General features: G+C 42.2%; 2 protein-coding genes across 18 annotated transcripts in view; both read right to left on the bottom strand.

Annotated features, from left to right (window-relative positions):
* kif1b (kinesin family member 1B) overlaps positions 1–581 on the bottom strand; it is a 49,236-nt gene extending 48,655 nt beyond the window's left edge. For 6 of the 13 annotated variants that reach the window (XM_061272640.1, XM_061272645.1, XM_061272642.1 and 3 more), the window contains exon 1: positions 266–580. The gene's annotated coding sequence lies outside the window, so the exon portion shown is untranslated. Of the gene's footprint in view, positions 1–265 lie in introns of all 13 variants that reach the window. The other 7 variants (XM_061272646.1, XM_061272649.1, XM_061272650.1 and 4 more) reach the window with 3 other exon arrangements.
* A 974-nt stretch (positions 582–1,555) lies between these two features.
* Positions 1,556–16,909, bottom strand: ube4b (ubiquitination factor E4B, UFD2 homolog (S. cerevisiae)). Of its 5 annotated transcripts, none has more exons than XM_061269814.1 (29): positions 16,553–16,909; positions 15,577–15,796; positions 15,326–15,491; positions 15,110–15,197; positions 14,625–14,769; positions 14,312–14,537; positions 13,710–14,159; positions 12,025–12,126; positions 11,237–11,378; positions 10,974–11,074; positions 10,446–10,560; positions 10,174–10,257; positions 10,000–10,056; positions 9,625–9,741; positions 9,345–9,443; positions 9,152–9,265; positions 7,626–7,824; positions 7,294–7,432; positions 7,103–7,202; positions 6,799–6,926; positions 6,600–6,698; positions 6,120–6,355; positions 5,838–5,964; positions 5,606–5,750; positions 5,021–5,155; positions 4,686–4,877; positions 4,298–4,472; positions 3,050–3,196; positions 1,556–2,586 (listed from the first exon to the last, which is right to left on the bottom strand). In XM_061269814.1, exons 1-29 carry the CDS (start codon positions 16,574–16,576, stop codon positions 2,522–2,524), a joined length of 4,137 nt encoding a protein of 1,378 aa, XP_061125798.1. In that variant the 5' UTR covers positions 16,577–16,909; the 3' UTR covers positions 1,556–2,521. The 5 variants fall into 5 exon arrangements, with proteins under 5 accessions (XP_061125798.1, XP_061125809.1, XP_061125817.1 ...); XM_061269825.1 differs by having other exon boundaries at positions 15,326–15,461; XM_061269833.1 differs by lacking the exon at positions 12,025–12,126.
* Positions 16,910–17,283: the final 374 nt, after the last annotated feature.

Raw genomic sequence — 17,283 nt, 5'->3', positions numbered from 1 at the left:
TTAGTAACTCAATTACTTTCAATGCATTTGTACGCCGATAAAAGATCGTGTAAAGTAGGAGTTTTAAAGAGTGGGGTGGGGAATGGACCGTATAACGGTACGGATTCACCCCCATTCACCCACCCTCCCGTCTGGGACAAGCTATAGCAGGCTAATGCTCACCAGCCAAGCCACAAACAAATGCCTGGTATTACTGAGTAATAACCACCTCGTTTAGTGGTGACATTAGGGGATTTAAATGAGGAACTTGAAAGTAGTTACTCACCTTCAAAGACTGTCACTCCAGAAACGTCAAGACCATAGGGCAGCGGCAACCACTAACGATTAAGCTAGCGGACGTCAAACGTGTTGTTTTTCTATCAGAATGCGCAAGCGGGGAAACTGTCGTAAAGTCCACTCTGGCGAAAAAGGCCCATTCTAATGGTGTCCTCCTCCGGCTGGAGCTCGAAGCGTGACCAATGACTTGTGGAGCTTTGTTTCCCCGTAAAGATGATAAGGCGGAGGTCTCTCTGCAGCCAGGCGGAGAGAATTGATCAAACTGTCTTGATTTACCGAGATTACGTCAACTCCCTCACCAGCGCTGAGAGTGACAGCTCGCTTGGCCAATGAGAGATTAGATTCGGATGACTAATAGCCAAATAAACCAATAAGCATCTTCGAAAACGGAAGAGGTGCGGTTTTTCCCTACAGTGACGCCCCACTGCAGGATTTCTTCTTATCAGTGTTCCCTGCAACACACAGCCAATGCAAAGATCTTACGTCTACAGTTTTACTAGTATGTATCTGTTTGAGTTTATTCGATAGGGAACTTGCAAAAGTAACATCATTAGGGACGAAAATGTGCTTCACAACAAAGTTTAGCTCGCTGAGCTACTTTCCAGTACAGGGAACATTCATGTATTTTCTGAACTGCTTCTCCTCACAAGGGTCGCGGGCGTGCTAGAGCCTATCCCAGCTGACCTTGGGCAGTAGGTGGGGGACAACCTGAACTGGTTGCCAGCCAATCGCATGCACTGACGAACAACCATTCACACTCACACCTACAGATAACTTGGGAGTGGTCAATTGGCCTACCAGGCATGGGAAGACGGGAAGCTCCACCCACACAGGAGTTGGAATCGAACCTTGCACCTCTGTAATGTGAGGCAGACGTGCTCATATAGTATAAAAAAAAATATGAAAATAATGCCTTTAGAAATTATGTTGCTACAAAATGCATGTCTTGAATAAAGTAACTTTTTTTTTTTTAAATGGTATGGTAGGTTTTAGTGCAAAATGTTTTAAAATCCATGCAGATTGAATCCAGTTGGGAGTTTATCCATTGCTTTGAATGGAAAATAAATAAATAAATAAAATAAAAAATGCAGTTTTGTGATTATTTCTCTTTAGGGTCCTGCACATTACAATTTGGATGTATGTTGACCTGGTTCAGAATAACTTATTTTGAAGATTGTTTTTGCATGTTTGCATTCTGTGACTCAAACACAGTAAGCATTATTTTTTGCTTTTGATGCCAGTCCAGGGTGAGGTGGTCAATCAATCACACCATTTAAAATAATGTGCATTATCATTTATTTTCAGTTCAAAATCCTAGCTTCCAAAACAGTTGCGTTGTACTTGGTGATCATTTCCTGTACAGTTAAGGTCAGCAAGGTCACGTTAGGTACAAAGCGAGAAAGACGATCACTTAACGTGATGTCAAGGTGTTTCGCTGTTGCTTGAGCTCATGCTACATTCTGTCATGTATCGAGCAAGTTGGCTGTCTAGGAGCTATTTGTTCTTTAAGGGTTGAAGGGTTTTGGAATAGCAGCCATGCACCCAAAAGAAGCCAATTTAGTATTTCGAAGTCCGCAGGGGAAATGTGACTGAAAAAGAATTAAAGAGAAAAAAAAAAAAGAAAAAGTACATCAACACTTATTAACATCCGACTGCACTCAAAAGGAAAACAGATACTTTAGATTGTTGAAGCTACATCCTTTATTCTGCCTACAACAAGCACAGGTGGTGCATCGCTTAAGCTGTGGGACTCCAGCACGTTATACCAATTCAAGTTAGTCATTGTCAAAGTCTTGCTCACTACAACTCCCAAATATGCTTCACAGGCAGTCACCCTAAAAGCATCACGTCTTTAATAGCGCCCACATTTACATTGTTACAAAACACACAAGAACCATAAAGGAAATATTCAATGAAGTCACTGTGCAGCTCTCTGGTAAACCTGTGTGTGATGAGGACTGTTTTCTGCATACTTAGAAACACCCTAATTGTTAAATATATGTATATATTTGGATATACATATACCTTATTCACAAATTCTCAATGTAAAAAAAAAAAGAAAAAAAAAAACCCCAACACTTTATTCTGATCTTTTTCAGTATTATTCTAATGTCCTGGGTAGGGCAAAAAGGGCACAAATAAAACTAGTTGGTTATTGTTGGTAGCAGTGACACTGAATTCAGGCGATTTGGGCGAAATGCCTTCATTATGGAGAGCAGGGCAAGTCGTAGTTGACATCAAGTCTTTACACAGGTCGTCCTCCCTGTTTCTCTCTCATCCATGCGTGGATCCTCTCCTTTAGTTCAGGAACTGTGGAATGAATATACACATGCATGCTCTGATCCATTTTTCCCCAAACAACAGTGGCATCTGGATCTACAGATTTAATCTCAAAACCACGCTTGTAACAATTTATATTACTCAACAATTTTCCCCATCAAAGTCACCAGAAAATGCTATTAATACGTTCCAGAAATATAGCACTGTATTTGTACAAAAACATAAAAGAGAATATAATGCTGTCAAGAAATCAGCCACTTAATGGGCATCTGGGTGTTAGTTTTGGCCAACTGAAGTGTTCATTTTGTTTTTGTGTGTTTGACTGACTGTTTCATTCAATAAACAGCTCAGTGCATCGACAAATGTGACTCTCCATTTTCTCTACTATACTTGAGTGGGTCCAAAAAAAACATTAACGCAGAAGTAAAGGCAACTGTAAGTCAAGGTACCACTGTACATTCAAAGTTTTTAAGTTTAAAATAAATGTAGTTACTTGACTCCAGCATGCTCTCAGTGAGCGGCTGCCGATTGAAGGGATCAGTCGGCGAGTTGAGCAAGTGGCGAAGGATGATGGACCGGTCCATGATGTTCCCCGAGGGCAGCATCACAGGGTCGGTCATCAACGTGTCCATCAAAGGATCTGGGAAAAACAGCAACAACCAAATTTACTATACTCAATAAATAAAATGAGAGGTAAAAAAAAAAAAAAAAGGATTTGCACACACCAAACATCAGCAAATATTACATGATAATAATCGTTAACAACAACTATTATTGTCTCACACTTGATTTGTTAAAAATGGGACATACAAGTTTCTAAAAAAATATATAGCGTGGGAGATTGGTTGCACAGAAACCCGAGCCGGCTGTGCCCCGTGTGACACATTCCTGTTGAGCATGGCAGTCTTATTGGGAAATCAAAGGAGGTATGCAGGCCACATTCTTGTTCTAGATTATAATACATCTGTGGTTATAGGATAGCCTCTGTCCAAATTGTCCATTTGACTTTTATGGGGTGGCAAATCCTCTGCAGATGTCTGCTATTCAACAGTTACAGTGAAGGCTTTTAGCTCATTACAAGGCCAAGTAATGGTATGCATAGAGTGTATGGGGAACAGCACCTATTATTAGAATACAATTTATATCAACAAGAAATGTTTTAATGCCATTTTTGTTTTTGTTTTGGAGGGGCAAAATACCCACATTAGGGTACTTTAAGATTTAAAATTGTACATAGGTGTGAATGTAAATGTTGTCCTATATGTGCCCTGCACTAGGCCAACATTCAGTCTAAAGTCAGCTGGGCTCGAGGTCACTTTGCTCCTATTTAGGAAAAATAAGACAGAAAAGTGACCGATGAAGGGTTTTGAACCAAACAGTTTGTCTGCTTGTATTTTAATTACAATTTTAGGTTTTTAAAAATAGCTCGTAATCCAGATTCCAACTTTAGTCCCGGGCACATTATTTTGTATTTTGTCACTGCCATTGACTGCTCTAGTGGTTAAAGGTCAGTGAATGAATTGAGTGGCTTCATCATAGCAGTATTTTGAACCCGTAAGTGAGGATTTGCAAAAGTCATGAGATGACACTAGAAGGGAAAGAGCTATCATGACAAAATAAATAAACAAGAATTACACAAGTGTCTCGGCTTTCATAACATTTAAACATTTAGCATGGGGGATGTGAAACCAAAGCAGACAGACTTTGGAAACAAAAGCACACGAGGGCAGCTCACACAGACCTTTGAACTCATCAGGTGCATCGCTATAGTCCATTTCCAACTGGGAGTTCTTGGCCACTATTTCCTCCACCTTCTCTGATAGCAGCTTGAATTTTTCAATGGCGATTGAGGACTTGATACCAGCCTTCCTCATTTTTGAGATGACCTCCTCAAACAGCTCTTGGCTGTACGACCGCTACACACACATGCAAACACCAAAACAATGTTATTCAAGGGACTTACAGACTTTCAGAACATGACTTACTAAAATTTGTTGACAGCCTGATTACTGGGACTGTAATTTGTCATATACGCCCCTTTTTGTATTCATCATCATTAATTCAGTCAAAGAAAATTACAGCGTTTAAAATTCTTTTTGCTATGGTCAACTGAAAAAGTTGTCTCTAACCTGGTCATCTGCAATTGCTTTAGCAAAGCGGGCACAGTCTAGCTGTAGGTAGATGTCAGTTAGCTGGTCTAAGAGCTTCTTGGGTTCAAAGCCATACTTTTCAGGATTCTCCACCTTCAGGTCCCGACACTTGGGCCCACAGAGCTGCTGGAGGTTGAAGTTCAGCATGGCAGCTAAACGTGGGCCGAGCTCCTGCAAGAAGATGACAACTCCCCTGTTAATTACTTTTACGAATTCTGTATGTCCATGTTAGGCAGACTTTGGCTGAAGCGAAATATGGATGACACCTTTCCCCTTCCCGCTAACTAATATATTGTGGAGTTAGAGATACTCACGGGCCTGAGGAAAGGTTTTTGGACCTGCTTAGTGAGTATGTGAAACATTTCGACTGTCTCGGTGGCCAGGGCCAGATAGGAGCGAGACACTCGCTCATCCTGAGTCAGCTGGGACTGGCGGCTCTGCTGCTGGTCCTGAATAAAACCAAATACACACTCAGACATTGTCATGCTTGTTTTCTTAAGGTAAGCGTACTGCTTATCAAGGTTATGTTTCTGCACTCATTTATAGGAGTATTCAGGGATGGCTCATTTATATTTTCTAGCAAATTTAAGGTTTGTCTAAAATGCCTTTGTCAAACCTCCGCTAAGTCTTAAATACAGTATTTGGGTAGCAGGTAAAGCTTTCTGGAGCCGAGAGAACAAAATGGAAGATTATTTTACATACAGTACACATCAAATCAGATGCGATTGAAACTGATATATTATCAATGTGTGAGAATAGCTTGGGGAAAATACGCGGTCATCATATTTAAGAGCTCTACTGTATTGAGAGAACTGAAGTCAAAGTTCAAAGCATGCTGTAGAAATACTAATAACCGCAAACCCTCTTGGCTTAGGTAAACATTTCAGCAAAGTACAAACCCTGGGAAGCTGATCCCACTGATCCTTATTCTTCATCTCCTCTTGAATCTCATGGATACGCTTCAGAGACTCAAGGCTCTCATCTAACAGGAAGGTGGTGTCATTGATCAACATGTTGATGTAGCGGACAAACTGTTTGCCGGCGCTAAAGGGAAGTGAGCATGAGAGTACATAAATTGGGTCATTTTATTAAAAAAAAACCCCGCAAATTGTGCCTTGCAATCAAACTCACTTGAATTCTTCAATGAATGTGCCGTGATGGGCATGGTTTTTCCACAGACTCTTAAAGATTGTGCTGATGTGGTACCTTATGGTGAACTTATCATAGAATTCGCTGGTGGCACCAGTATGCTCGACATCTAGCCACATAAGACAATGAAAGAAAAGTCAGCGGCAGACGTAAACAATATGTGGATACGTACATACACACTAATACTTACAACAGTGTTTGGAAAACAAAATTTTGATCTTAAAAATGGTTTGATTTAACTGTTAAAACATCTTAGCCACTCACCAGTGTAGAACTTCATAAGAGCGGGCACCAGCTGTTTGATGGACAAGGGGTGGTTCTCCATCATTTCAGAAAAGCGCTGAGTGCGAGGCTGCACGGCAGGGTTGGTGACAAACAGAACTTCTACCAACTTGGCAATAAGGTACGGATTCCTGATGTAGTTCTGACTGCAGATGAACACCACCAAAAAGGTGACTATGTCTTGAACACAAGGCTCATATAAAACCTGGGGAGAATATCTGCAAGAAGAGGAATATTTTTCTTTATCGGATATAAGCATGGGACTGTATTTAATTGTTATTACAATGCTACATTATAGGATGGTATTACCAAACAAGCACAGATCAACGAGTACCTCCTAAGGAGGATTAAGCTTTATTTGTGTGAAACGGGACCACAGCAGATGTGAAAACACCATTATGGATATACCTGTTGCTGCAGAACAGATGTGTGCATGTGCGAAGGACTGAATTGTGAACTTACTGCACAACAAAAAGCAAAAACTCAGCCACATCTTCAATATAGAACTCCGGGAGCGCAGCAAAGCTTTTGGGAATCTCAGGGTTCAACGGCAGGGTAATGCTGATAAGGACAGAAATTAGTGTATGTAGTCCAGCAAATCACTTAAATTTCAGCTAGACTGAGAGAGTCAAGCCACATCAAGTAGAGTCACGTGACTCACTTTGGGTACGCAGGGTCCACCATACGGAGAATGAGCTGGATGACAGTGCTGTAGAACTGCAAACATTTACGGAGCAGGTTCTCATCCAGAAGACCCACGTCAGCGCAAGCTTTGGCTCGAACCAGTTTCTGAGAGGGCACAAGTCAAATGCCATAAAGATTTTTAGTGTGAAGGTACAAATAATGCAGTGTTTCTACATTTAAGGAGAAACAAGAATCTTTTGCTATTCAAATGTTTTGTGCGACCGAGTAGAGACACAATGCAGTCAAAGTATACAGGAGCGATGGTGCATGTAAAAACAAACCTTGAGTTGAGTTTTGCAACGCTTCAGCATTTCTCTGTGACGACTAGCCAAGGGAGAGTCCTTCCATTGAGATTCACTGTTTTTCAGCTCCTCTACAGTCCTAATAAGACACAATGAATACAATAATGTAAAAAGACATCAAGAGCAGCAGGGCAACTATCATGACCACAGATGCATGAGCATTTGTTTACCTGTTGAGTTCACGAATTGCTCGCAACCTGCGGATGTACCGCCTGCAGCTGGGCAGGATAGACAAATGGTGGGTATGCAGGGTCAAGAAGAAACACTCTGTGGGGAACTTTGGCTCGGAGAATTTGGTGGAATCTTCATCTGAATATATAAAAATCAACAATCCACAAATTAATTTAGCAGTGAGGTCTTACTGTAATAAGAGTCATGAAAACCTGCAACAAAGAATGGAAAAATCCCTCTGCAACAAATGTTTATTCACCATACGTACATTTATAACTGATGACATTTTATCTGACATTATTTTAATCCTTTTCGAGCAATGACAACTCACGTAGCTCATACAGCCAGCTCTTGAGCTCTTCCATTGTGGCCTTTACGCGCGTCTCCTCTGGGCTAACGACAAGGCGACAACGAGGGTGGAAAATGTAGAAGGGATCCACTGTCTCCAGCTTGATTTTCATGCTGAGTTGCTGCAGCACTGACAGGAAGTTGAGCATGAAACCATCTGTCGACACCAGCTTGTCATCGGTCTGAGAGAGAGAGAGGAATGCGAACCAATTCTTATTAATTTACCCAGTCTGCCAAAAGTCTTCATTTAACACTGTTTATTATTGTGGTTATAGTTTGCAGGGGTCTAAAGATGCACAAATTGTTCAGGTATTGTCCAAATGCTTAAAACGTCATCTTCTGATCAGGAAATATTATCCAATTTAAGTACTCCTGCAAGAGGACTGATTCAATTTGTGTTAAAGGGACAGTGTGTAGATTTACAATCACAATATGAATATATTCAAATAAATCAAATGCAATGTTTCAAGCTCAAATGGACAAATCAATCATTCATCATTATTTTATAAAGAACCGAACATATGATGCCGACTTTGTATCCTATAGATCAGTGGTCCCCAACCACCGGGCCGCGGACCGGTCACTTGGTACCGGGCCGCCAAGCCGCACGGGATTTTTTTTTTTTTATCGACAATCAATTAATTCAGGTCAAGACGCTCGTCCCGGTCACGTGACATGTTTCCCCAGTCAAGCCCGCGAAGCTAGCAAAAATGAGTAAGAATTTATTTAGAAGAATATATAAAAAAAAAAAGGCGATTCTCTCCCAATTACATCCGTCGGTTCAGATCAAGATGCTCCTCTCGGTGACGTGACATGTCACCTCAGTCGAGCCCGCGAAGAAAGCAAAAATGAACAAGACAGAGATGTTTGGAAAGCTTCTTCGGAAAGGGGAAAAAAGCCCAATGAGGAGACGGAAGAAGAGGCTACGACGTCTAAGAAAAGGAAAGCTGCATTTAAAAGGACATTTCTGGAGTCCTACTTAAAATATGGATTTATCGCCACAGGTGACTTTGACGCGCCAAGCCCACTCTGCATAATATGTGGCGACAGGCTAGCTAACGAGGCAATAAAGCCTTCAAAACTGCTTCGGCACATGGATACCAAGCATCCTGCATATAAAGACAGAACTTAACCATTTCGAGTGTCATTGTCTCCGATTACGCCTAGATGGGACCCGCTCATTTCTGAGAAACAAGCTCAGTGCTCCCACTAATTCAACGTAATGGTGAGTTTTATTTTTATGTCCTTTATACTTGTTTTTATGCCAGTCATATCATTTTATTTCATCATGCTTATATATTTATTATAAATGTATTATTCATTTATCTAATTACTTATTTATATAAAGGCCGGGCCGCAAAAATATTTCTGACACGTAAACGGTCCGTGGCGCAAAAAAGGTTGGGGACCACTGCTATAGATCATGCAAGTGTACATAATGAAGTGGCTGGTGAGTCCAACAATAATGGAAAAGAATGCGGAAGAGTGTACCAATACAGTGAATCCTACCTGCATCTGAGCTTTCTTCACATTGTAGTTGACTAAAGCTGCCATGTAATTTAGGGCTAAATCCCGCGTCTCTCCGTTTAGCAGGATGTTGTGAAGAACTTTAAACAGGTCACCCTAAAAATTGATTATTGATGACAGGGACATTAAAACAGTAATCAGGGCAGAGATGGCAACAAAAGGCTAAAAAGCTCACCCTTGCTGACTCCACATAATGCTGCAGGGACTGGCTGACAACTCTCGTGTTCTCCATGGTGATAGCTGGACCGGAAAAATACTTGTCTCCTACTTTGGTCTAAAGGAAATAAAAAGCAACGAGGTGTTAAATATGTGAAAAATATAAGCATATATTTTGCAGTATTTATACTTCTTGCGCGGTATTTGAGTCATTTACAAGAATGTGTGGCAGGTACTAGTACAAGCAGTAAGCGTTAGAAATGAAAACACAGATATAAATGGACAAGCATTGTACTTACATCATCCTCAGAAAAAACAGAGAGGCTGAAGAAAGCACCAAGGTAGGACAGCCTCTGGATCTCCCTGCCACATCCTGGGCTCAAAGGTTTGGGACACCACAGTGGAAGGGAAGTCACCTGAGGAAAGGATTCCATTTTTAGCCATCTTTTGGAAATAATGTAAACAAAAATAGAGGTGCTAAAAGACGACTGGACAATTAGAAGTAATAATTGGGAGAAAAGTAAAAGGAGCAGGGAAGCAAAAAGATGGAAGAGCTTGATCTTTCCACCAATGTTTACAGTGGACATTTGATGGGAACCCGTTGACCTTACAAATCCATTAATAGAACAGTCTAAGCCACAAGGACATGAGTATTCATTGAGCTGTGCACTCACCAAACTGCACACAGGGTGAGTCTTTCCAAACTTGATTTCACAAAGCTCAGCTAATGCCTGTAAAAACAAGAGAAACATAATAGAAGCAAATACACTTTTAATTACTACCAAGGTTTGTAACAATGTTAAGCCATTATCCCAATTTGGGACTTTACCTGTCCTCTAACGTCTTACCATGAGGGGGAACTTAAAGTTGTCGCTGTCAAAGGAACATTCTTTCACGGCGAGAGCCAGCCCATGGAGGATAGGAATGAAGATCTGAGAAACATCTCATGATTGTTAACTTCCAAAATTAAACTTATAGACAGCAGTGAATCTGAAATCATGTCATATATTCACTGGAAATAGTAGTCAAGGAACATGGTACTCATGTAATGAGCTCTACTCTATCCAAATTTGCGCTGCACACAATTACAGATAGCTAAACTGGCAAATGCGTGTCACACCTGTCTGAATACGTCTTCTTCCTGGTGGGTAATGCGCATCAATTCCTGGATAAAGCCATATGGGAGGTTCCGGCACAGCATATAAGGTACCAGCAGAGAATGCTGGAGAGAGCTCCTGTGTGTAGCAAAGAGAGAGACAAACAAAGAAAGCATTGTTGCAAACATATATAATGTATCTGAGAATAAGGGAAAGAGGAGTAGCTCTGGGGACAGTGAAAGGGTGGAAAAAGGACAAAATGTCCTCTTATTTAGAGAAAGATAAAAGAAGTTAAAATACTGGTGTTTGTGAGCCTTAGTTTTAAGACAAAGAATATTAATCAAGTATGACGCGTGTCCAATATCGTGAGGGTTTTAAATGATAGCCAATAAATAATGGAGTTTTGTGTTTAGCTTAGAGGTCAAAGCAGCCTCAGAAGTTGATCATTGGGGCCAAATTCAATTGAGTGACCCTGAAAGGTATTGTTAGGAGAATTACACTAATACAACGAGGCTATATACTGTGGAACAAAAAGCTTCGGGAAAACTTACCGAGGCTGCGTCAGACAGCCTTGCAGAACGAGGGCAATGTGAGAGATACACTGAGAGCGAATGTTGCTAAGAAGCTGGCTGACATTTGGTTGGTTACACATCTGAGGGACAGTAAAGAGAGGAAAGTTAAATGTATTAATGGATTCTTCAGGACGTAAACTGATACATGAATTGATTGGCTGTATGAATACCGGGGGGGGGAAAAAAAAAAAGAAGCAAGGAACCCAGAAAGGGCGTACTTCTTATTTGTCTATGCCAAATACCTTAGGAGCTTTCCTCTCCTCCATGCCAACACTGTCAAAGCGCTCAATGAGGTAGTTCAGCATCTCTGTCTCCTTGCATGCTTCGATGGTGAAGCGGTCGCCGGTCAAATCACAAGACACTGACCCTCCACATGCGCCATGACTAAAGAAACACAAACAGGAGGAATTCAACATTTGCCACAATGAATGAAAGATAAGATGCACCGTTAGCTTCGAGTAAGCTCTCAATCACAGGCCCTGAAAGAAACACACTTGAGGCATTAGCGACTGTATCACATGGCATGTGGCGCTTGAAAAGGAAACAGCTGTTATCATTCAGTTGCTATGAGGATTGTCATTGGTAATGCAAAGTCCATTAGTGGTTCAGCTGCAACAGCATAACCCTCAGAAGGTAGAATATTAGCTATAGTTATTCAAGGAACACTGGCAATGCACTGTGATACACTTAAGAAGTTAAAGCATGTAATGTTAAAGCTACAATAACATACAGGATAGGATTGTAAGGCCAAGGTGCGAACCACTTTTTCCACAATACTCCATAGGTAGAATTGAGCCGGGAAAAATATATTTACTTGTATCTAAAAAAGATAAAATAAGAAATACCTACAACCTTGTAAAAACACATAAAGCACTCTTAAAGAGAGCCGAGTCCGCCTTTGTTAATCATTCACCACTCTGCCACAGTGTGTTTGTGCGCTGTGAGTGGCAAGGCCCCACCGGTGCATGCAGCAGACCTTTGCTGGGCAAGCGGGCACACGTAAAACACACAACACCGTGCAGCGGTGTACCTGGACCCAAACTGAACCCGTGCAAAATCCTCCTCCTCCTCAGACTCTTCATCGCTGCTGCCCTGAGATATGTCAGAGAAGGCAAACGGGAGGGACAAGGGGCTAACATGACAAAAACAAGAGGAGGAGTGAGGTCAATATTGGAAGAGAAAGGGTATGAAGGAGCAAGCAAAAGGGAAGGAGATAATGAAAACTGAAGACTACATTTGGAATGGTAATGGACCATAAGATGGGGGGGGGGGGGGCACTACTGTTTCAAACATCTGCTTCAGGGCTAAATGTTCTTAGTTAATGCCCATTTGATTGCAGTGTTTACACATTGTTGGAACATTCATTCCTCAAGTAGCTAGTTCAGAGATGGAAGGAACAGGCTATTCTTTACATGGTTGATAATTCTACATCACTGTTGATACTATAAAGCAGTGGTTCCCAAAGTGGGCGGTACCGCCCCCCTGGGGGCGTGGAAAGCTCTGGGGGGGCGGTGAGGAAGAAAGGGGCGGTAGGGGGGCGGTAGGGGGGCGGCAGTCGATTTGTACACAACACGCACGCCGCTCTGGCCCAGTCAGATACGACAGCATAGCTACAAAAGCAAAAGCTCAGGTTTGTAATTTCAAGCTTGTAATGTTCAGAATTTTATCTTATAATAAAAACCGCATTCTGGCGGTCAACATCATCTTGAGTTCAAGTCAACATGAAATTGGGGACTCGCCAGAACGCGCCGTGTTGTGTTGTGTTGAGCTGGTTAGGGCAATGGTCCCCAACCACCGGGCCGCGGCCCGGTACCGGTCCGTGGGTCACTTGGTACCGGGCCGCCAAGCCGCACAGAATTTTTTTTTTATCGACGATCAATTAATTCAGGTCAAGACGCTCGTCCCGGTCACGTGACATGTTTCCCCAGTCGAGCCCGCAAAGCTAATATGTGGCGACAGGCTAACTAACCAGGCAGTGAAGCATTCAAAACTGCTTCAACACATGGAGACCAAGCATCCTGCAATAAAAGACAAACCTTAAATCACTTCGGGTGTCATTGTCTCCGATTACGTCTAGATGGGACCGGCTCGTTTCTGAGAAAAAAACTCAGTGCTCCCACTAATTCAACGTAATGGTAATGATATTATAAATGTATTATTTATTTATTTATATAAATGTATTATTTATTTATATAAATGCCGGTCCGCGAAAATATTTCTGACATGTAACCGGTCCGTGGGGGGGCTAGGAGGGGGGCGCTAGGAATTCACTGGGGAGCCAAAGGGGGCGCCAGCCTGCAAAAGTTTGGGAACCACTGCTATAAAGCATATCTCACACATATTGAGTTATTGTACTTGAAACGAATTATTTTTTGCTACTAATATGCAAACAAAGGATGTGTAAAAGCAGCATTAGTTGCCAAGCCATATTATTTGTCAGATGTATAGCAAGTGCCGCATTTTCAAATCCTCTAATTAGCAGTATAAAAAAAACTTGCATATCAATCGATTAAATAAATGCTCCTCCCTACTTTGGCTATTCTTAAATATTAATTAATAATATGTCTTATTGTTGTATCTGTATTGGGATCCATTTCCAGCTTGAAGTTTGTGTCAAGTTCAGCTTGAAGTGAGTCAATGTTTTAGGGTTAATGTTTTAGTTTGCTGGCTCGCGTGTGCCACACACACAACCATGTAAAAGAAATGGTGAGATACCTAGAAGGCGGGATCCTTGATGCAAAGGTGGCCTGTCGGGCATTTGTTCTGGGAGAAGGCGGGACCACAGGAAGCAAACTTAGGGACAGGGTCGGGTTGCTAGGTGTTGACAGAGGAATTGGGGTATTGGGGGGCACAGTGAGGCCTGCTGGGCTAGGAGATGGTGGAAAAAAGCTAAAAGCTCTTTGTCCTGGGCTGGTTGGGGACGGGGCTCCCCAAGGAGATGAGACAGAGTAAGGCCGATAACGCTGGGAAATGGGCATGGGGGCAGACGAAGGGTTGAGAGATGGTCTGAGGGGAGCGGCGGGAGTAGGTGGGCTGGGTGGAACAAAGAACTGTGGCGTAGATGGTGTAGAAGGTACAGAGGGGGTGGTGGGTGTGGGGGCATTTGGTGAGCTCCTCTTGGCTGCATCCAGACTCATTGGGTAAGGGCTACCACACGCATACAGACTGTGGACAATATTGATCACATGATGATTGTAATGACAATGATTTTCAACCTGGATAACTTCCAAGTCATTAACAAATTTGGAGAGAAGAACATCTCAAACTTGATTGGAGGTTTTGAACAGTGGAGGAAAAAAATAAGCGTCGTCACTTGCCTTGACAGAGAGCTTGCGCCAAAGGAGCCTGCACTGGTGCCCATGGGGCTGCCACCTTGGCTGGAGGGTTGTACCAATGTCAGGTGGCGGTCCGGAGATTTGGCTGCTGCAATTGGCTGCGAGGTGGCGGTCAAGCTGGCGAAGGGGTTGTGGACAGGCGACTGGGTTGAGATGAGGAGCACCTCCATCAGGATCTGGCCGATCAGGTCTTTAAAATCAGAGTACACTGCGAGAGACAGAATGAGAAAATAAGAATTTCAGAGCTCCACTTAGAAATGTTTTGGGTGAGATAAATATAGCGTCACTAACATACCATCTTTAGGGTTACGCTGGAATTCAGCAGCCAGTGAAGGGAGGAAGATGACATCGCGATGCTGCTCCTTCCATGAAACGCGCAGGATCTTACAAATGAGCTGCAGAGCCTGCTCTTCTGTGACATCTGAGTTTGCAGAAGCTTCCTAGGGGTGCACAGGTTCCATCGGACAAACATTTTAAGATGTAACAAAGGACATTTTGGCCCCCCTCAAGGGACAAAGGTTGTAGAAAGGATGTTATGTATACTGCACCATAAGTAAACCCTGAACAGATTTATTGCAAAACTTTGCATTCAAAATCAATGCTTTTCATTATGTGCTACAATACGCACCCCATTGATGAATTTATCAAGGGATGCACATTTATCCATCAAATTCCTCAACTATCACGACTTTCATTTATTTTCACCACAGTATTTGTCCGTGTTTATGTGCAAGCACAGATGTAAAGTCAAATCCTATGCTGCAAGAAATAGTGAATTACTTTTTCGGTCAAGTTCCTCTTCTCTCTGCGGTCGCTGTCTTCCACCTCCATGTTCTCTATCCCCGAGTCCACATCCACTTGGGACATGCTAGAACAAAAAAACAAAAACAAAAAACGCACATTTCATTGTGTACTTTGTACCATGTAAATGTCTTGAGCCAGGTGCTCCATCCACAGTCATCTTTTGTCATGCAAACCATTGTGAAATGTTATTACCTCTTTTCACAAGAGGCAGTGTCAATATCCATGCTCTGTGAACGGGACAAACTCTGGGACTGAGTCTCAAGGCTGTTGGAGGGGGAGCTGGAAAGGGAGCTGACACCTTCACTACTTTGACTGCCATAAGCCACACCTTGCAAAAGGCAAAACACGCGTGAGCACACTGAAGACACAAGGAGGAAATAGTTCAGACAAGATATGACAAACTGTTAAAACCAACAACAACTATTCTCCGTCAAGCTTTTTACCAGTGGTGCCAATGGGGGATGTGGCAGGGGTACCGCTGTGAGCATTGAGCCCTAAAGATTGTGAGGCAGCTGCTGGCGGGGGCTGGGATGTGACACCTGAGGGTCCAGGGAGGGGTCCCGGTGGAGTTTCTCTCTGTGGTGATGTCAAGGGGGTGCTGAGAGGGGTGTTAGGCTGTGAGGACTGTCCCCCTGCCAACCGTGCCAATCTCCTTCTGCGAATCTTGAAAAGTCAAAAGTCCAAAGTTAAAGAAAATAGGGTGAACATAAATACACAAATTATTAGTGATCTTCGTGGTTAATGCTCATTTGAATTAACAAATGGCTTTGCTGTGCCAAACCGAAAAATCACTTTTTATTTAGAGTAACAACACTATGGAATCGTTTTAACATCAATATTGAGGAACACGACTATGAAAATAATACTGTTGCTGTTTGCCAGATGTGTTCTTTATCAAAGATCACAGTCTTAGGAGTTTATTCTATTCTAAGACTAGCAGTTTCAGCTACCCAAAAGTCGTCCGCGAGAGAAAGTTTAAAATGATATGATCAACATTAACATGCGAGATAAACACGAGGCAACTTATCAACGCAACTGTGATAGTTTTCACTTAAATGATGACAATTTGGGACCAGGTTTTGTCTGCTACAAGAACAGGGTTAGCTGCCTAATTTATGACCGTACAGTGCTCATGCAAACTACCGCATACGCAGTTTGCCCACAATAACAGTCGACGTCCGCTATTTTCTTTTCTAAACACGCCGTATTGACCCGGTGGATGACATGCTCTCTTGTGTGGTATTGTTGAGCTCAGCTTGTGGTTTTGTCGCTGGTGTTTTCCCCAATTGCTCCCGTGGTAGCCGCTTAGCTAAGAGTAACACAAAGCTAGTCATCATGTGTAAATCTATTATCTGTAAACGAAAAGGGACTGCAAGTTGAGCTACACAAGAAGTGTTGTCGTTGATGCGTTTTCCTTACCTCATCTGCGCTTAATTCCTCCATCGCAGCTGAAAGTTTAACCAGCTATCTCAATTTCAACCACTTCACTATGACTGTGCCAGCCAGAGCCTGCTAGCTAGCCTCAATCTGAACTAGATATTTTATGCATAGCCCAAATCGTTCAACTAGTATGTCAGTCTTGATTGTCTCGAAGATAAAAACGAGGGCACTCCTGCGCAAAGACTAGGGACATAGATCGAGTCCAAAATGTCTTTCGTTGGCTTAGCTTTTCTGTCAAGTCAAGAGTGAAACAAAAAGAAAAGTAGCTAGCTATTACACGTCAAAATACTAGAGCGGCCATTTTGGTTCTACTTGCAGTCACGTGACAACACGTCACAATGGGCGGAGCAACACAGGAAGCGTTAAGGAAAAGTACGTGGATGCTAGTCATACAAATTAATCAACAAATTATCTTGTCAACAACATGAATAATATTGAATGTCAACTAATAGCTACATTTTAAATCACTGACTTGGCTCTAATAAAAACAATCCAAGTTTAATTTTAAAAATAAAAAATATTACTTTTATTAATTTTCAAAACTTTACACACGTATGTAGACACACACATACATACATACACACACACACACACACACACACACACACACGTACATACATATGTACACGCGCGCACACACAATTGATGTGTAACGACTTCATGTTTCTTCCAAAATTGTTAACTTTCCTCATTTTTAACAAGATACTGAG

The sequence above is a fragment of the Syngnathus typhle genome, linkage group LG2 (assembly GCF_033458585.1).
Source record: "Syngnathus typhle isolate RoL2023-S1 ecotype Sweden linkage group LG2, RoL_Styp_1.0, whole genome shotgun sequence".
NCBI classification, from domain to species: domain Eukaryota; kingdom Metazoa; phylum Chordata; class Actinopteri; order Syngnathiformes; family Syngnathidae; genus Syngnathus; species Syngnathus typhle.
This window is presented reverse-complemented; position numbering and strand designations above follow the sequence as displayed.